We start from the raw sequence: 18491 nt of genomic DNA on the forward strand, positions 1-18491 counted from the left end.
TCTTGTTAAAATAATAATTTGAGATGTTTTATCTTTGGAAATAGATGTACACATTGCTGCCTGTAGCAGATCAGACAGGTGCAGAATTAGTGTAAAATGGCAATGGAAACAAAATAAACACACTGTTTTGTAACCCATATTTCTGTGCTGTTACCTTACTAGGGCAAAACTCCTTTATTTTATAAGGATACAGCACATAAATTACAATTATTATGTTGGAAGCCTTTACAAGGAAAAGCAGCAGCACTTTTAACAGATATTCTTTTATCCTGTCCCAAATCTAAGGAAGACTAAAGAACCTAAGGGGTCCTTTCAGGTGAAGTCAGGCAGTTTGTGGCTACCAGACTCAACCCATGCCCACACCTCAAACTGTTTAGGAAGCTAACCCTTCCTGTTTGGAAACTGACAACATCAGGTGGATACTCAGTATCATACAGGAAGGTACAAACTATCTTACCTCCTTCCTCCAACCAACCCTGTTATTCCACAAGTACTTGGAAAGCAACTGCACCTAATTTTACCCATTATGGAAAAGTTCTTCCATCAGGGAACTATAGAGCTAGTACGTCGCCACAGTACAAAAAAAAAAAAAATTTTTTACTCAAGACTCTTCCCATTTCCCAATAGTACCCAGAAAGGAGGGTAACAGGAGACATATTCTGGATTTGTCATTTTTCAGCACCATTTTACTGGTTCCATAATTTATTGTCAATACAAATTCTGCATCCAGTCATCATTCCTCATTACTTGTTAGCTCCCCTAAACATAAAAGATGCATACCTATGCATTCTAATTCACCCATATCTCAGAAATATTTGAGATGCTGTGCCTTACATTTTAATTTTTAGTTTTCTGCTTTATCCTTTTGTCTCTCTACTGCCTCAAGGATACTTACTAAATGCCTAGCATTAGCCATAGTTTCTACAGGATTCATGGGGATTCATGTTTAACCAAGCCTAAATGACTTTCTTATTCAGGCTGCTTGAAGAGATAAACTTTTTCAGACCTCAACTTCACCATGGATCTTCTTTTCTTACCTGGATTTTATAATAAACATGAAAAAGTCAGTCTTTCCTCCTTTTCAGTGAATTATATTTCTAGGTGCTCATTTCAGTGCTATTTCCATGACATCACTCCTTCTCCAGGGCAAGGTGCATTTCCTAATCGCTTGCTTTGAGTTTCTCCCTCCCCTAGAAGTGACCACAGGAAGAGATAAATTTTCATAGCACTGGAGTATATGACCTCAACAATTCATAGTATACCTTTTGCCAAAATACACGAGGAAATTTCAGTGGAACACCATGTCTACTTGAGGACAGCACTGCCACCCACTGATTTTTCCAACTCCTCTCTTGCTCTTCATCAATCATATTTGTTTTTGGTGAATGAGCCAAATATCACTCAGTCCAAAAGTGTCCTTTCTGTTTCCCACCCCTTTGACAAGAACTTTTCACAGATGCAACCAAATTGGTATGGAGGACTTGTTCTTTCGACACAGAAGTCCAAGATATTTGATCAAAACAGGAAAGGGAAAAAAATCTCATAAATGTCAAGGAAATAAAAGTGCTGATCTTAGCCCTTCAGTTTCTGCATCACCTTTGGACACCAGGACCCTCTGTTCTTACCGACAACACCACTATAATGTGGTTAATGTGTAATGTTGTCAACAAGCAGGGAGGAATAAAATCCCATGATCTCAGAAGGCTTGCCATAACTGCCTGGGACACAGACATTCAGCATAGCTTCTCCTTCAGGCAGTCTACATTTCCTTGGAGAAGAAGTCTATGGTGTATTACTTGAGCAGATACAGGATAGACCCTCTTGAATGGATGTTAAATAGAGAGGTCTCCCTACAAATTGTCTGACAGTAAAGTTCTCCCCAAATAGATATCTTTGCCTTCTATTTAAGTAGATGGTTCAGACAGTTCTGTTCCAGATAAGAGTGACAAGAGGTTTGAAAAACTGATGTCATTTCTCATGGAAAGGGAAATTTCAGTATGCCTTCCTCCCTTTTCTTCTAATTCTCAAGGTCATACAAAAAATCCTAAAGAACAAATGAAAGCTTCAGTTGGTGATCCCCTTTTGGCCTAGTCAGCATTAATTCTTTCTTCTATTTCATGTATCCAAGGTCAGTCAAATATAGCTTGGAATTTTATATTTCCAAATGGAAGTGATTTATTTCAATTTCAAGCCAAAAGAAACAAAAAGAAACAAAATGGATATTCTTATCATTCTTTCATATTTGTATGAGTTGATCAATTTAAGGCATTCTTCAGTTAAGAATTACTATTGTCAACAATTTCTACCTGCTAACCTTTGAATCTTTCTCTTTTTGCACACTGTGGCAAAACAGTTTTTGAAAGGAATCTTTCACATCAGGCCACCAAGAAGATATATTTCCCTTCTTGGAGGCTGAATTATGTTATAGAAAAACCTAACCCTCCTACATTTAAGCCTGCCTCCTTTTCTTTAAAAATCAGCATGTGAAAGGCAGTATTACTGGTAGTGCTTACTTAAGTTAAGAGAGTCTCATTGCTTCAAACCCTTATGGCTTCTCCTCCCTTTTTCATTTTCACAAAGATAGGGTAAACCTCAGAAAAAAAACTTTTATGCCTAAAGTGGTCAATGAACTACCTTTGAACCAGTCTATCGACCTCCCTACCTTCTTTGCTCTCTTCAAAAGGAAGGCAAAATAATTTTGCATTCATTAGATGTCCATAGACGACTGAAATGTTACCTTGACAAGACAAAACCTATCATGAAATCTAATTAACTTTTTATTTCATTTCAGGACAAAAAAGTTGAATTACCCTTTCACTAAACAAACTATATCTAGATAGACTTATCTGGCTATTTCCTTTAGTTATTCTTTCCATAGAAGAGATCTACCTTGCCAAATAAAAGACCACTCTATCAGTATTTTACTTCTTCTGTGACTATTTTCAAAAGTTTGGATACAAGATCCATTTTTGAATCATGCAGTGGGACTTCCATTCACACATTTACTAAGCATTACAAAATTGGTTGTTTATCCAGGACTAGAGATGGTTTTGCCAGATCTGTCCTGAGAGAAATTCTGGATTCCAGCTCAGCTATTCAGTCCTTCTACAATCTCTATAAAGCTTTGGGGAATCTTCCAATATGTAATTAATACCACATCAGTGACCATGTAAGGACATACTATAGTTGCATAAGAACTTACCATAGCAGATCAGTCCTTCTACAATCTCTATAAAGCTTTAGGAATCTTCCAATATGTAACTAATCCCACAGCAGTGACCACGTAAGGACATACTATAGTTGAATGAGAACTTACCATAGCAGCTCAGTCCTTCTACAATCTCTGTAAAGCTTTGGGAATCTCCCAGTATGTAACTAATCCCACAGCAGTGACCATGTAAGGACATACTATAGTTGAATGAGAACTTACCATAGCTACTCAGTCCTTCTACAATCTCTGTAAAGCTTTGGCAATCTCCCAGTATGTAACTAATACCACAGCAGTGATCAATTAAAGACATACTATAATTAAATGAGAACTTACCATAGCAGCTCTTTCCTCCTACAATCTCTGTAAAGCTTTGGGAATCCCCCAATATGTAACTAATCCCACAGAAGTGACAATGTAAGGACATACTATAGCTGCATTATTAGGTTCATAGGTTCATAGGTTTATACTAGGCTATCTGCCCTAAGGCATTTATAAGCCTAGCCCAAATTTTTGTGGCTTACGCCACCCCTTATATGAAAAAATACTGTGCCCATTAGTTTGTTGTGCCTCTGTCCAGCAGTGACACAGAGATGATTCCCGGGGTAAACCTACGATCTCCCATCCACAGGTCAAGATTTCTCTTGAACAGAGTCAGCGAGGTGCTCTGCCTCACATGGACCGGGATTTTATTCCACAGCATGGGGAGTCTCTGAGTGATAAATCTATCCCTCCAGCACGTCCTATTTATATCCGTGCTAAGGTTTAAGTCGCTTGCTCTAGTGGTTTTGGTGGATTTGGATTTTGAGGTGGAGCATGTCCATTAATTCCGGGTTGGACATGGCCTTGTATGTCAGGCACATGTCACCTCTGAGCAGACGGTATGCGACTGAATAGAGCTGGAGTTTCTTCAATCTGGCAGCATATGACAGATTTTGGAGTCCCTTTATCCTTTTGTTGAGGAACTTTTGGGGTCTCTCCAATTGCTGCAGATGTCGGGTGAGATACATCCCGAATGGGGCATTGTACTCGATCATTGGTCTGATAAGTGAAGAGTACAGGGGAACAATGACCTCACTAGATCTGGATGTGAATCCCTTCATGATCAGGTGGGCAATGTAGAAGGTCTTTCTAACCACTTTAGCAACGTGAGTGTCAAAAGAAAGGCCACTGTCAACCTGGGTCCCCAGGTCCCTGATAACCTCTTCTGTGCTTAGTGGATTGCCACCTATATGGTAGCTTGGGGTTACCTTGTTTTTCCCGAAGGGTATGACTATACATTTTTGGCGTTTAACTTCAGGCCATGGCTATGGCACCAGCTATCTGTTTCCGTGAGTCCCTTCTGTAGGATATCCGTGTCCGATGCACTTTCCACTATGGCCCAGTTTGCAGTCGTCTGCAAACTTTGTCAGCCAAAGTCCTCCCATGTTGGCCTGTACTTCTGAGAAGTAGATGCCGAACAATAGCGGGCCAAGGACCGAGCCCTGTGGGACACCACTTGTGACCGGCTTGGAGTCTGACATAGCGCCAGCAACTCTAACCCTGTGGGTTCTGTCCTTAAGCCAGTTTGCAACCCATCGTGTGACATATGGGTTTACATTTAAGCTGGTAAGTTTTTCTACAATACCCGAGTGGGGTATTGTGTCGAAAGCCTTTGCAAGGTCAAGGTAGGCTGTATGGACTGCCTTTCCTCATCAATGGCCTTGGTGACTGTTTCAAGAAGTCGACCAAGTTCAAAAGGCATGATCTTCCCTTGACGGCCAAACTGGGTCGGGTCCAATGTCTGCAAGTCCCCTATATCTTTGTTTATGAGCTCCATTATGATCCTCTCCATAGCTTTGCAGACTAGACTTGTTAAGCTTATGGGGCGGTAATTACCAGGGTCCGTGAGGCGCCTTTGTGGAGTGGGACCACAGTTGCCGTACGCCACTCCTTGGGCACGTATCCTGTGGTAAGGCTGAGATTAAACAGCTGCCTTATGTGCGGGTTTAATTCCTCATTTAGCTCATGTAGCACACAGCCGGGGACACCATCCGGTCCCATTGATGCTGTGTTTTTAGCTTTAGAGAGAGCAGCTTTCACCTGTGCATTTGAGATGTCTGGGAGGCTACACTCGGCTGGGATAGTTATCTCTCCTTTAGGGGGGGAGAGGGGAGTGAAGTTCGCACTGAACCTGTCTGCCAGTATGTTGGCAATGTCTGTGGGTTCAGTGATTTTTGTATCATTTTGGACTAATTCTGAGCATATCTGGGAGTTTCCACCCAGGTTCCTAACATAGCTGAAAAAGGCCTTATGATTGTCCTTTGAATCCATGGCAATTTTTCTCTCAAAATTGGCCTTAGTTGATTTTATGAGTGCTCGTATTTTTTTACTAATAATGATCAGGGGTGACTTCCCTTTTATGGATTTTGTTCTATCATGTAATAGCTTTCTCCTCTTATTGTAAAGTTTGTTAATGGCTGGGGTCCACCAGACTGGACGTTTGCCCTTTGTGGAAAGAGTCTTGGTTTTATTTGGGATTGCCTGATCCATGCAGTCCTGGAGGTGTTCATAAAGGCATTTGTAAGGGCTTCCGCAGCTTGGGTTGTGGTTTCCACTGGCTCTGGGGCCTTGAAGGATACCACACCAGTCTTGAGTAGTGTGAAGTTTGCTTTAGAGAAGTTCTTCACTGTGGTCTTTTTTGTTTGGGGTGGGCCGGGATATGGATTTCAAGTGAGATTAGTTTATGATCAGATCTCACCAATGAGGGACATACCTCCGGTGTGGAGCATTTTGTCCCCATGTTTGTGACAATGAGATCCAGTATATTTTCTCCTCTCGTGGGAACAGTGACTAGCTGTTCCATGGCATTTGAATTTATGAACTCCAGGAACCGTTGGGCTAGAAAGTTAGGGCTTGAGTAATGTTCCCAGTCTATATTCGGTAGTTGAAGTCACCCAATATGATGGTGTTTGGAGATATATTTATACCTTCCAGTGTCTTCAGGAAGGCTGTGTGGGGTTCCTGAGTTTGAGAGGGTGGCCTGTAGCATGCTACAATTTGTAGAGCAGTTTTGCCTATGGTTAGTTGCACCTGGATGGTTTCCGAAGCTTTGCGTTGCCACCAACCTGGAGGAGTGGGTATCCTTTATGAATATGGATACACCCTCCTTTTGTGGTGTGGTCCGGGTTTTGGGGCCGGAACGCATGATATGAGGTAAAACCTAATAGTGCCGGGGTGCTCTCAGGAGCCTTGAACCAGGTTTCAGTTACAGCACAGACATCGATGTTCTCCATACTGAGAAGGGCCTCAAGTGCGTGCATTTTGAGATTTAGACTTCTGGCATTGAGCAGCATTACCCTCAGTTTCTTCCCATTTTTGTTTTCTAGGGTGGTAGGTTTAGAATTTGAGCCTTGCCTAAAAAAGGCACTATGGGGTGGCAAGAGCCTTAGCCAATATCCGGATCCCAGGGGTGACAGGTGCAAGCCGTCCCTTGTGAAGCAGCGTGGCTTGTCAAGCATGTCATCCCAGGCAGACAGACACTGGATCCCCTTTGAATGACACCAGACATTAAGCCAATTGTTAAAGCTGATCATCTTGTCTCTATATTGTGGCATCATTCTTGGTGAAGGAAGGATACTGCTCAGGGTCAGGGTCATACCTGCCTGGGCTACATAATCAGAGAGCTCCTCTATGTCTCTTTTCATGTATTCCAGGGAGGTACGTCTCAGGTCGTTCACACCAGCATGGACAATGACTGTGTCATATTTGTACTTGCCATGGAGTGACCCGAGTGCTTGTGTTATGTGGCGGATTCTAGCGCCCGATAGGCAGCTTACTGTGACCCTCTCCTTGTTCAGCCTGGTGAGTGGGACGTCAGTGTGTCTGACTATGGAGTCACCTATGACAAGTATATTTGGTGTTGTATTTGGCCTTAAGGGCTGTGACTGCTTTGCACACTGCTTTTGTGGTTTATGTGTTGCTTGTGGGGTGTCTTGAGGTAGCAGTTGTTTGGGTGTCTGCTTTGGAGGCCTCTGCTGTTTAGGTAAATTTTACTCAGAGCCTCCAAGTATGTCTTTGTGTGTTTATGTGTTTGATTCAGTGGAGTGGTAGCATTATGTGAGGCTGGTTTTGTGGTGTGTGTAGTTGCCTTCTCCTCCTGTCTGGTCTTGCCAGTCCTGAGTTGAGAGAGCTCAGCCTCCAGTTTGGCTAAATAGCTGCATCTCTCGCAAGTATTTGTGTTATGTGGGAGGAGGAGAGGGTTGTCTGTGTACATGAGGCAGTTATAACATTGCCTCAAGATTCCCAGATTTACCAGCTGGACCGGAGAGGAGATTGACAACTGACCTTTGGACATGCTAGAATAATATTGGGAAATCCTTAATTGAAAACAATAGCCAGTGGGGAGTGAGGGTGTAGTGCTTTTAATTTTTAGTGCTGACTTATATAATTGCTTTATTGAGCAAGTGCCAGGTAACTTGAGTGCAATGTGTTACAAGTAACTAAATGCAAAAACGACAAACAGTAACTTTCTTTCAAGTGAAACAAGGAAATAAGTACAGTAAGCAATGCAGATATCACTAGTGATCCACAGCCATAGCAGCTCAGTCCTTCTACAATCTCTGTAAAGCTTTTTTGAATCTCCCAATATGTAACTAATACCACGACAGTGACCATGTAAGGACATACTATAGTTGAATGAGAACTTACCATAGCTACTCAGTCGTTCTACAATCTCTGTAAAGCTTTGGCAATCTCCCAATATATTATTAATACCACAGCAGTGACCATGTAAGGACATACTATAGTTGAATGAGAACTTATCATAGCAGCTCAGTCCTTCTACAATCTCTATAAAGCTTTGGGAATCTCTCAATGTGTAACTAATCCCACAGCAGTGACTAGGTAAGGACATACTATAGTTGCATAAGAACTTACCATAGCAGCTCAGTCCTTCTACAATCTCTATAAAGCTTTAGGAATCTTCCAATATGTACCTAATCCCACAGCAGTGACCACGTAAGGACATACTATGGTTGAATGAGAACTTACCATAGCAGCTCAGTCCTTCTACAATCTCTGTAAAGCTTTGGGAATCTCCCAATATATAATTAATACCACAGCAGTGACCAAGTAAGGACATACTATAGTTGAATAAGAACTTGCCATAGCAGCTCAGTCCTTCTACAATCTCTGTAAAGCTTTGGGAATCTCCGAGTATGTAACTAATCCCACAGCAGTGACCACGTAAGGACATACTATAGTTGAATAAGAACTTACTATAGGAGCAGATGGATGACTGGATCACAACTTTAATATTAGAACCCTCCTGCATTTCCCCTTTTTCTTTTGGCCAATGTGTGCTTCACAGTCTTCACAGTCCTTTCCTTGGCTTCAGTTGTCATATATTTCCTTTCTTTTATATCCTAATATATTTCAGCCTAAGGATTTGAACAATGAGCTTTTATTGAAATATTTATTGCAAAATTAATTTAGATAGATTTAGTCAACCTATGAATATATATATATATATATATATATATATATATATATATATATATATATGTGTATATGTATATATATATATATATATATATATGTATATATATATGTATATATATATATATATATATATATATATGTGCGTGTGTGTGTGTGTGTGTGTGTGTGTGTGTGTGTGTTTACATTTCATGAAATTATTCATTTTCATTATCTTAATGCCTTGTTATTTTTTATTTGTCTTTTTACATCTATAATTTTTTAATTCTAATTATATAGTATTTTTGGAGCTTTTCTCCCCAGGCCTCCACTGAAAAAGGGTTAATTCTAGCTCTGTCGGACTTTCCCGGTGAACAAATGTTAAATAAATAAAAATAAATAAATAAATTAACACTTTTAATTGAGATGTATGGATATAGGGAATATGACTTTAACAATTCTTTTGAGCTTGTGGGTTTTTGTTTTGTGGATTGATTTTTTTTTTCTATAGGCTAAATAGAACTGGTAAAGTATATTTAATTAATTAAAGTCATTATATAATTTTAGAACTCTGAAAAGGCAAATTGCTGAAACACTAAGTTCTTTTTGTTTAATGAAGTCCTATTTTCTAAGAAAGGAGATTTAGTTAACAGAGTATGGTGTTTCTGAATTTTAATGGTTTATTTGGCAACGTAGGTGAAATAGTGAATGTATTTATTTATTTACATAATTTACTATCTGGGATAGAGCATTGATCCCATTGGACTAATTTCAGTATCTGCCTAGAATGTGAATGCACATCAAGTGGAAAAAAATGAAAATAATTTATACAATAGAAGAGCACACCGAAACAAAGGAATAGTTACTATATAATAGAGAAATTATTTAAGAAGGTAGTAAAACCACTAAGTATGATATTTATATCAGTTAGAGCAGTAACATGTTAGGAGTTAGTAAAGAGATGCTATAGTGCAAATGACAAGCAATTGGGGAGACTAGGTTATATGACCTGAAGCAGAGCAATTTACAAGTAGGTTGTGTTGTGAAATGTTAAATTATGCTTGAACGGTAAAGTAGTTAGATGGGCCTTTCAGATATGAAAGAAGATCCCTCTAGAGCTCTAGAACTTGTTAAGTGCTGTTTTCTAAATGTATAATTTTAAGTATTCATATGTTTATACTTTTGATAAAATGTTTCTTCTTTCTGACCCTTTTTTTTTGTATTCTGTAGGACTTGCTAAGCCCATGGGCCTAGTTGAAGGGCCAGGAGGACTAGGACAAGGAGGTCTAGCTGCTACCTTGAGAGATGATAGTCATGAATCAGAAACAAAGTATGAAGAATATGGTTATAATGCTCAACTCAGTGACCGCATCTCACTGGATAGGTCCATACCAGACTACAGACCTAAAAAGTAAGTTTTTTCATTATTTTCTTCTTATTTTCTTTTATATATTTCGCATATGGCTGTTAAGTTGTAGTGTGAGTTGGTGACAAGTTTCTTTCAGAGTCACTAGACGGTTCTAGATTTTATAATACGAAAGCATTGCAGCGCATTGCTAGATAAGCTTATCACTTACATAATACTCCATTCAAATATGTTGTTCTGTGCAAAAGCTGAAATAAAATCAAGCAATAAATCTATATGATAATAGTTATACGAGATAAACTGAGTCTAATAAAATGCTTTCGCGGAAAATTAAACCAGTACTTAGGGCTCAAATACACATGATAAATACTTGTATTTGCAATCAGTACATTTAATAATAACGTTCCCATAGCTAGAAATATTAATATATTTCCATACATTAAGAAATAGTTTTCTTGTCTTTCTTAGTAAGAATATGGAGAGCAATGCTTTGTAATTATATATTTTGTATGAGTCGATGTTTTAAAGAAGCATGTTTCCTTATAGTGCTAAAAAGAATTGCTAATAATTATCTGTCTCTCTATCGCTGTTTGTAAAAAAATTTATCAATATTGCTATGAGGATTGGAATGCTTTTGTAACAGCAGCCTTGCTGGGCTGACACAGAATTGCCTTGGGGAAAGAACTGTATGAGAGTCAGAAAAAATTTAATCTAAGGAAAGCAGTCAGCTTGTAAATGTGTCTGTATATACAATAAAAGAAATACCCTTGTGTGTTACAAAAGCCCTCTAGAAAATGAGTGTTATGTACATTTCATTTATTTTTTTTTTATAGACTGTTAAAGTCAGCTAGCTTAAAACCTATTAACTTTCAAGGATCTTGGCTGTAAAAACCCAGTGTTGATATTTTCTGTTTTCCGTATTTGCAACAAGATTATTTCTGGAGGAAGTTAGTGACTTGACTTTGCTTCTTATTGGAAGTGGAAACCAAGTCCATCATGTATATTTTACATTACATTTATATATTTGAATGTAAAGTTCACTGTTCTGGTATTACCTCTACCTCTACCAACAGCATTTTGCAGGTATACATTTTCAAGCAGGACATGATCAGACTTAGTCTTATAGATTACAAAGTGGTCATCTCTACTTAATATATAAACTCAAAATATAATGATCCCTATACCCTTTCCAAAGAGTTCACCTTTTCCATCTCTAGGATTTTTCCAGCAATGAGTAATTGTAACTTTTCAAACTTTTAGTTTCCTTGTTCGAAATGTATTGCATGTGGTACCACATAAAAGTATGGGTCAGATCAACTGAAGTATGAAATGGTACAATTATCTGTCTGGAGTGATTGGACATATTGCGTTTAATTAGATGGTGTGCAAAATATTTTTTTCTTTATCTTTAGAAGAAACATATAGGTCAATATTTAAATTGTTGTCTACAGTTATCCTATGTTTAACAATTGTAAATGTTTATGTTTCTACCATTTATTTAATAATCAGAATTCATATCCGATTTCTGCTAAGTTGCATGATGCTGCATTTATTGATATTTAAGATACATTCATAACTACTGTACCAGATACAGATTTTCTGGACAATTTTGAAAAATGTTGGTATGTTTTTAATAATATTATTATGCTAGCCACTTTACAGTCGTCAACATGATTGGTCATCCAGTTCGAGTTTTCCATTTTTTTTTAATGTTTCATCAGTATTGGTTTTAGCTTTAACTTCCATGCAGTATGTCTTATTTGTAGAATCTGCTTATGCTTTATGTACTGATTAAGATAAACAATCTGCCATGCGTTGTATATTTTGGTAGGAAATGTTTTATAGATTCTGCATAGTAAGAAGAAGTCATTATACCAGTGCCAGTACTCAGCACTGGTGACAGCATAGGTGACATCTTTTCAGTGTGTTTGAAGCTGACTTGAATCAAGCTAGTTAGAATTGAAAAATTACCTGCTAAATTCTTTCTTTGCAGAATTGTTACACTAATTCAGCACAATTATTTCAGTTCAAAACATAGAATACAGACAGATTATAATAATACTAATAATACTAATATTAATAATTAAAGGCAGCAGCATTGTTTATTTGTGCGGGTTTGGAAATCCAATCAGTGTGTAAATGCAGGACAAACAAAAACAAATAACCAAAAAAGTCCTCATGGAGCAATCCGCTTATAGAGACATGAACGGAACTGTAACTTGTCGTAAAACTTTAATTCAAATAAAATAAAAAACTAGTCAAGCGCTTTCATCCAGCAACATCCGGACTTCATCAGAAAGATTCATCAGGACTTGTTTTTTGGTTATTTGCATTTGTGCGGGTCTGTAAACTTGCTTGGGTATGAGTTTTAACAGATGGTAATGATGAATGTGATGGTTTTATCAAACTAACCCTGAATGCTTGGATTGATTGTAAAAAGCAGTCACGATTGGTTATCTTAGAGATTTGAACTGCATTTCAAAAACTTCAAAGGATACTTAATATGTGTATAGGAACATTCAGCTACAGTCATTACTGTCTGAGTTGGCTATGGGGGAAATAGATTACCGTCTGCCAAAATCTTACTTTGCAGACTATGATGAGACTTGACCTACGTGTAAAAAAAAAATATGCTAGCATGCAGTGGTTGACATGAGTGATCTTTTTTTTTTTCTTCTGGTGTGTGATCAAAATTGTAGAGCTTGGGTTATAGTCTTCATAACAATCAGAATTTTAAAATTTAGCCCCAGAAAAATGTCATTAAATTGAGATTTAATAAAAAATTCTACTCAATTTCCTTATAAAGTCTTCATATTATTATGTTTATGTTACTTTGCTAAAATGTGAAATTTATAGATCTCATCTGGTTTTAAAATTCAGTTTTTCATTTGTGAATTACAGTACTATTTTATCAGTGCTATAATTTTTTAACTAAAGATTACATCTTTTATTGCTGACAATTTTATTTCTCATCTTTCTACTTAAGTAATAACGATAACAGCATCATGTTAACTGAAGAAGAATCGATATAAATAGCACAGCTTTCGATGACTTAAAGAAGCAACTTCTCACTTCTACTTCAGCTCATAGTTGTATGTGGATTTGTACTCTCAGCCATTCAAAGCACATCGATTTCTATATAAACCTAAAAATTTATTGAAATAATCTAATAATCTTTGCATTTTGATGTTCTTTGATGTCATAGCTACAAGTTTAGCTTTTTGTCTACTGAAGACTGATACATTAGTCAATATTTTCTGAAGTCACACTCTGAAGTGCTATGCTTTCTTTTCTATTGTTGTGATATTTTATTACTTGCCTGATATAAAGAGCAGTGACTTTAGTATCCAGTGAGTTGAGATATACTGTCAATGTTCGACATTTTTGGATAATTAAACATTTCAGTGATACCATACATTGAGGTAGATTATTTGTTTTACATGCTTTACTAAAGTAAGCAATAGTGTGCAACATGGTGGGAATTATACAGCAATTAAGGACCACTCAGGGTTGACCTGATGCTGCATTATCATTCCCACCACTGGAAGGTTATGGGTTATGTACCTATAATACAAAACCCTGGAGGTCATTACTGCATGTAGAAAACTGCATATGTGATTTTTTTATTCCTATTACTTTTTTAGGAAAAAATAATCCTTTTCTATAGTGGAGTATTTCACGTTGTACTTTTAAAAGTGATAGATAACACTCAGTGAATATGTGTATCTCATTGCATATCTGCATGTGTTCAAGTGTGTGTGTGTGTGTGTGTGTGTGTGTGTGTGTGTGTGTGTGTGTGTTTATATGTTATGAGTCGGTATTAAGTTTTAAACTGATTTCAGAATGGAACATTTACAATTGTAGTACATATGTGACTTGGGATGTGACATTCTGTTTTGTTTTATCAGGCAGAGCATTTATTGTATGAACATAGCAAAATTTCTTATGATAAAAGAATTTTGAAATCCTGGAGCTGTTATTTTCTGACAGAGGGTTCTGAGAGTATCTGTCGCATATTGTATTTCAGTTTTTAATGATGGATAAGTAACATATGTACTTTTTAAATAATTAAATTGAACAGCATTTGCCATTGTAGCATTTTATATGAGTTCTTGAGTTGTGTTATCTGGCTTTGCATTTTATGAGACAGAAGTCCATATTTCAGCACTATACTAGAGAAATCATCCAAAGTAAAATGCCTTAGATGTTTAAAAAGATCTTTATTGCTGTCCTTCATTTTTACTGAAATATGAACCTTGCAGTTAGATGTTCATTTTTTAATAGCATAGGACATTTTTTCTTAAATTTATTATAATTGCTCTTGTTTAAAATGAAGGATATTTTTTGTATCGTCTCCACAAACTTATTATTTTTCTTTCTTAACTTACATAGGTTCAAGTTCCACAAATGATGACGATTAACTTTATTGGGTAATTGCACCTTCATTGGGATATAATGATTAATCAATCCATTACCAAAATTATAAAATACTTCCAATTCTCACTTATGTCTTTATTTTTAAAATTGGAATACCAATCCCGAGTTTGAACAGCTGTCTTAATTAACTCAAAGTCCAGCTGATAAGACTTTTTCACCATTTCATAATGCTCGGTCAGCTTTGGACATAATAATGCCACCTTGAAACTAAAAGTTAGATGGTCGGAGCTCCCTAACAGAGGCCCTGCATTTTAGCTAAGTTTAATCTTTTAGATGTCCAAATAAAATCCAATAAACTTCTTCTTCTTGCCTCATTCACTATTTGAGTGTAACAATGTATGACACTATCAGTCATCAGTTGATTTATTGATTTTAGCATGTAGTAGGAGGTTCCCAATCTGCATTTGGAGTATTGTGACCCTCAGTAATTAGGTCCACCTTGTCAGAAAAGCTTCTTATAATAAGTTGTAAAAGTTGCTCATTGATCTCTTTAATAGTGTTGGGAGGCCAATAAAAATATGAGTATGCCCACTAACATCTATACTCACTGTAAGAAATTCTAATACATCATCACTAAATTTGGAAAAATCATACTTTCTAGAAACATAAATAGATAAACCTCCTCCTCCTTTCTTGTCAATTCTATAATTATGATGCCCAAAAATCCTGGTATTATTGTTGGTTTGATCTGACTAGTAAACTAAGTCTCTGATAGCTTGTTTTTATTTATAGTTTATATAAATGTATGGTTGCTTATGTCATAAGTGATAATTTATTAAATATGTTTCTTGTTTAAAAAATAAATAAACAAACAAACAAACAAATAAATAAATAACACACCAATACTACCATCGGCTATAAAAGTCTCAAACTCTTCCAATTTATTATTTAGACTATGAACATTTAACAAAAGGCATTTCAAGCCTACATTATTATTGTTTTTACAGTCACTAACTCAACACTAAAAAATATCAGCTTGGTTAGCTGGATACTAACTGTTCTTTTCTCCTAGGTTATTTAAATGCAGTTTGTCAATGGAGAAAAAACAACTTGATTTTATTTTCAAACAGCTTCCAAAGTAATTTGATAAAATTGCGTAGAGATTTACACTGAATCCAATTAGTAAATTACCTTGTTTGCTGCCTGATCACTCTCTGAAAATGTAAAGCTAGGAGAATGACACTAAAAATCAACTTAAAATTATCAGATCAATAATCCCATTTACAACTGCTTGGAATGCATCACTATTAGTTCCTCCTGCAGCAACACACCCACTTACAACAATAACCCAATCATATCTCAAACTTGTTATATATAATTTTAATACCATCTTTTGTGTTTGCCAAATTGCTACTGCATAAAGATGAAACTGTAATTTGTCCCCTGTTTATTCTAGGAACAATCTTCCATATAGTTCTTAATAATGAATCACCAATTATTAAAATATAATTATGATCATTAATGTTATTATGACTAACTAAATTAAAATTGACCTCCCTGCCTCCTATTGCCCTATAATGACACTTCTTGAAAATCTGACTACAAGAATCATCAGATGAGCATTCTTCTATCTCACTCTATAAATGGTTGTAGGCACAGAACCACTTTTACCAAAAATCACTCCAAAAGTGTTATAAACCTGATTTAGTGTTACATTAAACACTGGTCAGAAACTGTCTTCTTTATGTAGCAAGTCTTCATTTAAAACATTATCTTTAATCGAGTATCCCCAACATCCTCGAAGTTTAGCTACATATTTAGTAGCTCACACAACTTGCAGTTTCTACCCTGAGTATCTGCCTCCTTATTTGGAGAGATAACTGATGTTAAATTATTATTACCAGTTATACTGAACAGTTGAATTTACTGAAGTTTTTAATTTTTGGAAAAAGACAGGTCTGTTTTCTTTATCACTAAAGTTTTCTGTTACAATACCATTCATTAGACAATCCAAACATTTTAATATGTGCCCCCTTGATAACAAGTAGTTTAAACAAAATCCATCCATGATTTCCATTAAACCAATTATTTCACAAGGAAAAACTCTATTACTTATAGATAACTAGACCCACACAACCTCACGAAGCCTAAAATGCCTAACACGCAAAGATGAAAAAAAAAACAGTCTTTGCATCTACATGTGCCACAGGTCACATCTGCTCACTTGCATCCACTTGTAGAATGTGCTATTTATACTGACACAAATTCTGAGTTTTAAAGCTACACCCCCCCCCCCCTTACTAGCTGCAGTTTCAGACGTTAGCAAACTGCCCAGGTTATCTTGTGTCCTTAAAAGGATATTCAAGAGAGAAAAAAGGTAAAATAAACTGTCAGAAATTAACAAGCAGCTTTCTTTAGTGCTTTCACTCCTCATTTACATCTGCTCACTATTTATACTGAAACAAACCTTGTGTTTTAAGACATACACACCCCTACTAACTGCAGGTTCAAATTCTAGCTGCTCCTAAGTTAGTAAAACACAAGTGAACTGTCAAGGTTATCTCTTGTGTCCTTAAAAGGACACTGAAGAGAGAAAAACAGTAAAATAAACTGTCAAAAAATAACATGCAGCTTTCTCTGGTCCATTCACTCCACAGTCTGTTTACTTTCATCTGATATCTATAGGAAAATGACATTCATCAACAGTTATTTATATTTTAATAGTTTGTATCCTCTCAAATTATAGAAAGGGCTACTCAAGGGTCAGTTTGTCTGGTTAGATGGAATGGTTTCTAATGACACTACTTTTACTTCAGAAAGTACAAAGTTAGTAGACAATTTGCTGGATAGAGGCTATCCTAATTAGTTGGTCCTGGAGATCAGTAATGAGAATAAGGAAAGAAGGTCCTCCAGCTTTGTATCACTATTGAGACTTGGGGTTACAAAGAGATACTGCAACAAGGTTAGTTCCAATCTGTGATCTGGTGGGAACAAACCATTTGAGGAAGCCCTTGTAATACAATAACATTCAAGGAGTAAGATGGTCAAGAAAATAATTAAGAAAAATCTGAATATTTTAAAATCTTGTGACCATACTTTTACTGTAGTGGGGGAGATCCCATGTTTTATTTTTAAAACAGTATAGAATATTAAAATATGTTGAAGTAGAAACCAGAATACAGGAAATAGCCAAGGATCACAGAAATGTGGGCCCAGCAGTCAATGTTCATACATCATACAAGTACCCTACATAAGAGGGTATATGGACATTGTTATGACATTTTTAAAATGAATGTCAAAAATGTATTGTACAAGCATAGTGGAGTATGTAAAGAGTTCAAAACATTTTTGTTTGCCATACAAAATCCCAGGGGTGGAGCATGGGAGAAGAAGCTCGGACATAAAGAAAAATTCTGACAGTTTAGGCTTAATGCCTCCTCTACCACCCCCCCCCCCCACACACACAGGTTAAACAATTATATTTCAATAACTCTAGTACTTAACATGAGAGATGCTAAATTGTAAATAAATTGTAGTATGTGGTTTATCTTTCATTTTATCATGGCTTCATGGTTCTTTTCAGTGTTTTACGCTCATATCCATACTTTAAATTAAGGGTTTTAAAATGTGAGCATTTTTAATATTTTGAATATTTTAAATATTTTAAATACTTTCACATATCTAAAAAAAGCACAAAACTGAGCAAACCAGGTAAACGATGCAGAAAACAACAGTTCACCACAGGTACCACTCCACAGATATTTATTAAGCGTTTTCTTCTAAAATAAATGTCAGACTTCTTCGGAATAAAATTACAAACAAATCACTGACTTCAAATACACAATTCTCTCCTCTCATTGGTCAAACACTCACATAGGGACACTCCCTTAATGAGCTCTTAAACAAAACTCAGTTATTTAAAACCAAGATTATATAAAACAACAGCATAAAAATATGTGAAATATGAAATGCAAAAAACAATTAATAAAGTATAAAAAAATACACAGATTTTAACTTTAGCAAAGGTCCCATGGACATTCTGTCATTAAGCCCAGGTGGTTCACAGGCATTGGTTTTAATCTG

At 36.4% G+C, this 18491-nt stretch overlaps 1 protein-coding gene across 1 annotated transcript in view; it reads left to right on the forward strand.

Annotated features, from left to right (window-relative positions):
• GALNT9 (polypeptide N-acetylgalactosaminyltransferase 9) overlaps nt 1-18491 on the forward strand; it is a 2692403-nt gene that overhangs the window by 382417 nt on the left and 2291495 nt on the right. The window contains exon 2 of the mRNA XM_044065518.1: nt 9896-10076. Within this exon, the coding sequence (XP_043921453.1) occupies nt 9896-10076 (181 nt within the window). The remainder of the gene's footprint in view (nt 1-9895; nt 10077-18491) is intronic.

The sequence above is a fragment of the Protopterus annectens genome, chromosome 1.part0 (assembly GCF_019279795.1).
Source record: "Protopterus annectens isolate FY-2018-M chromosome 1.part0, PAN1.0, whole genome shotgun sequence".
NCBI lineage: Eukaryota > Metazoa > Chordata > Ceratodontiformes > Protopteridae > Protopterus > Protopterus annectens.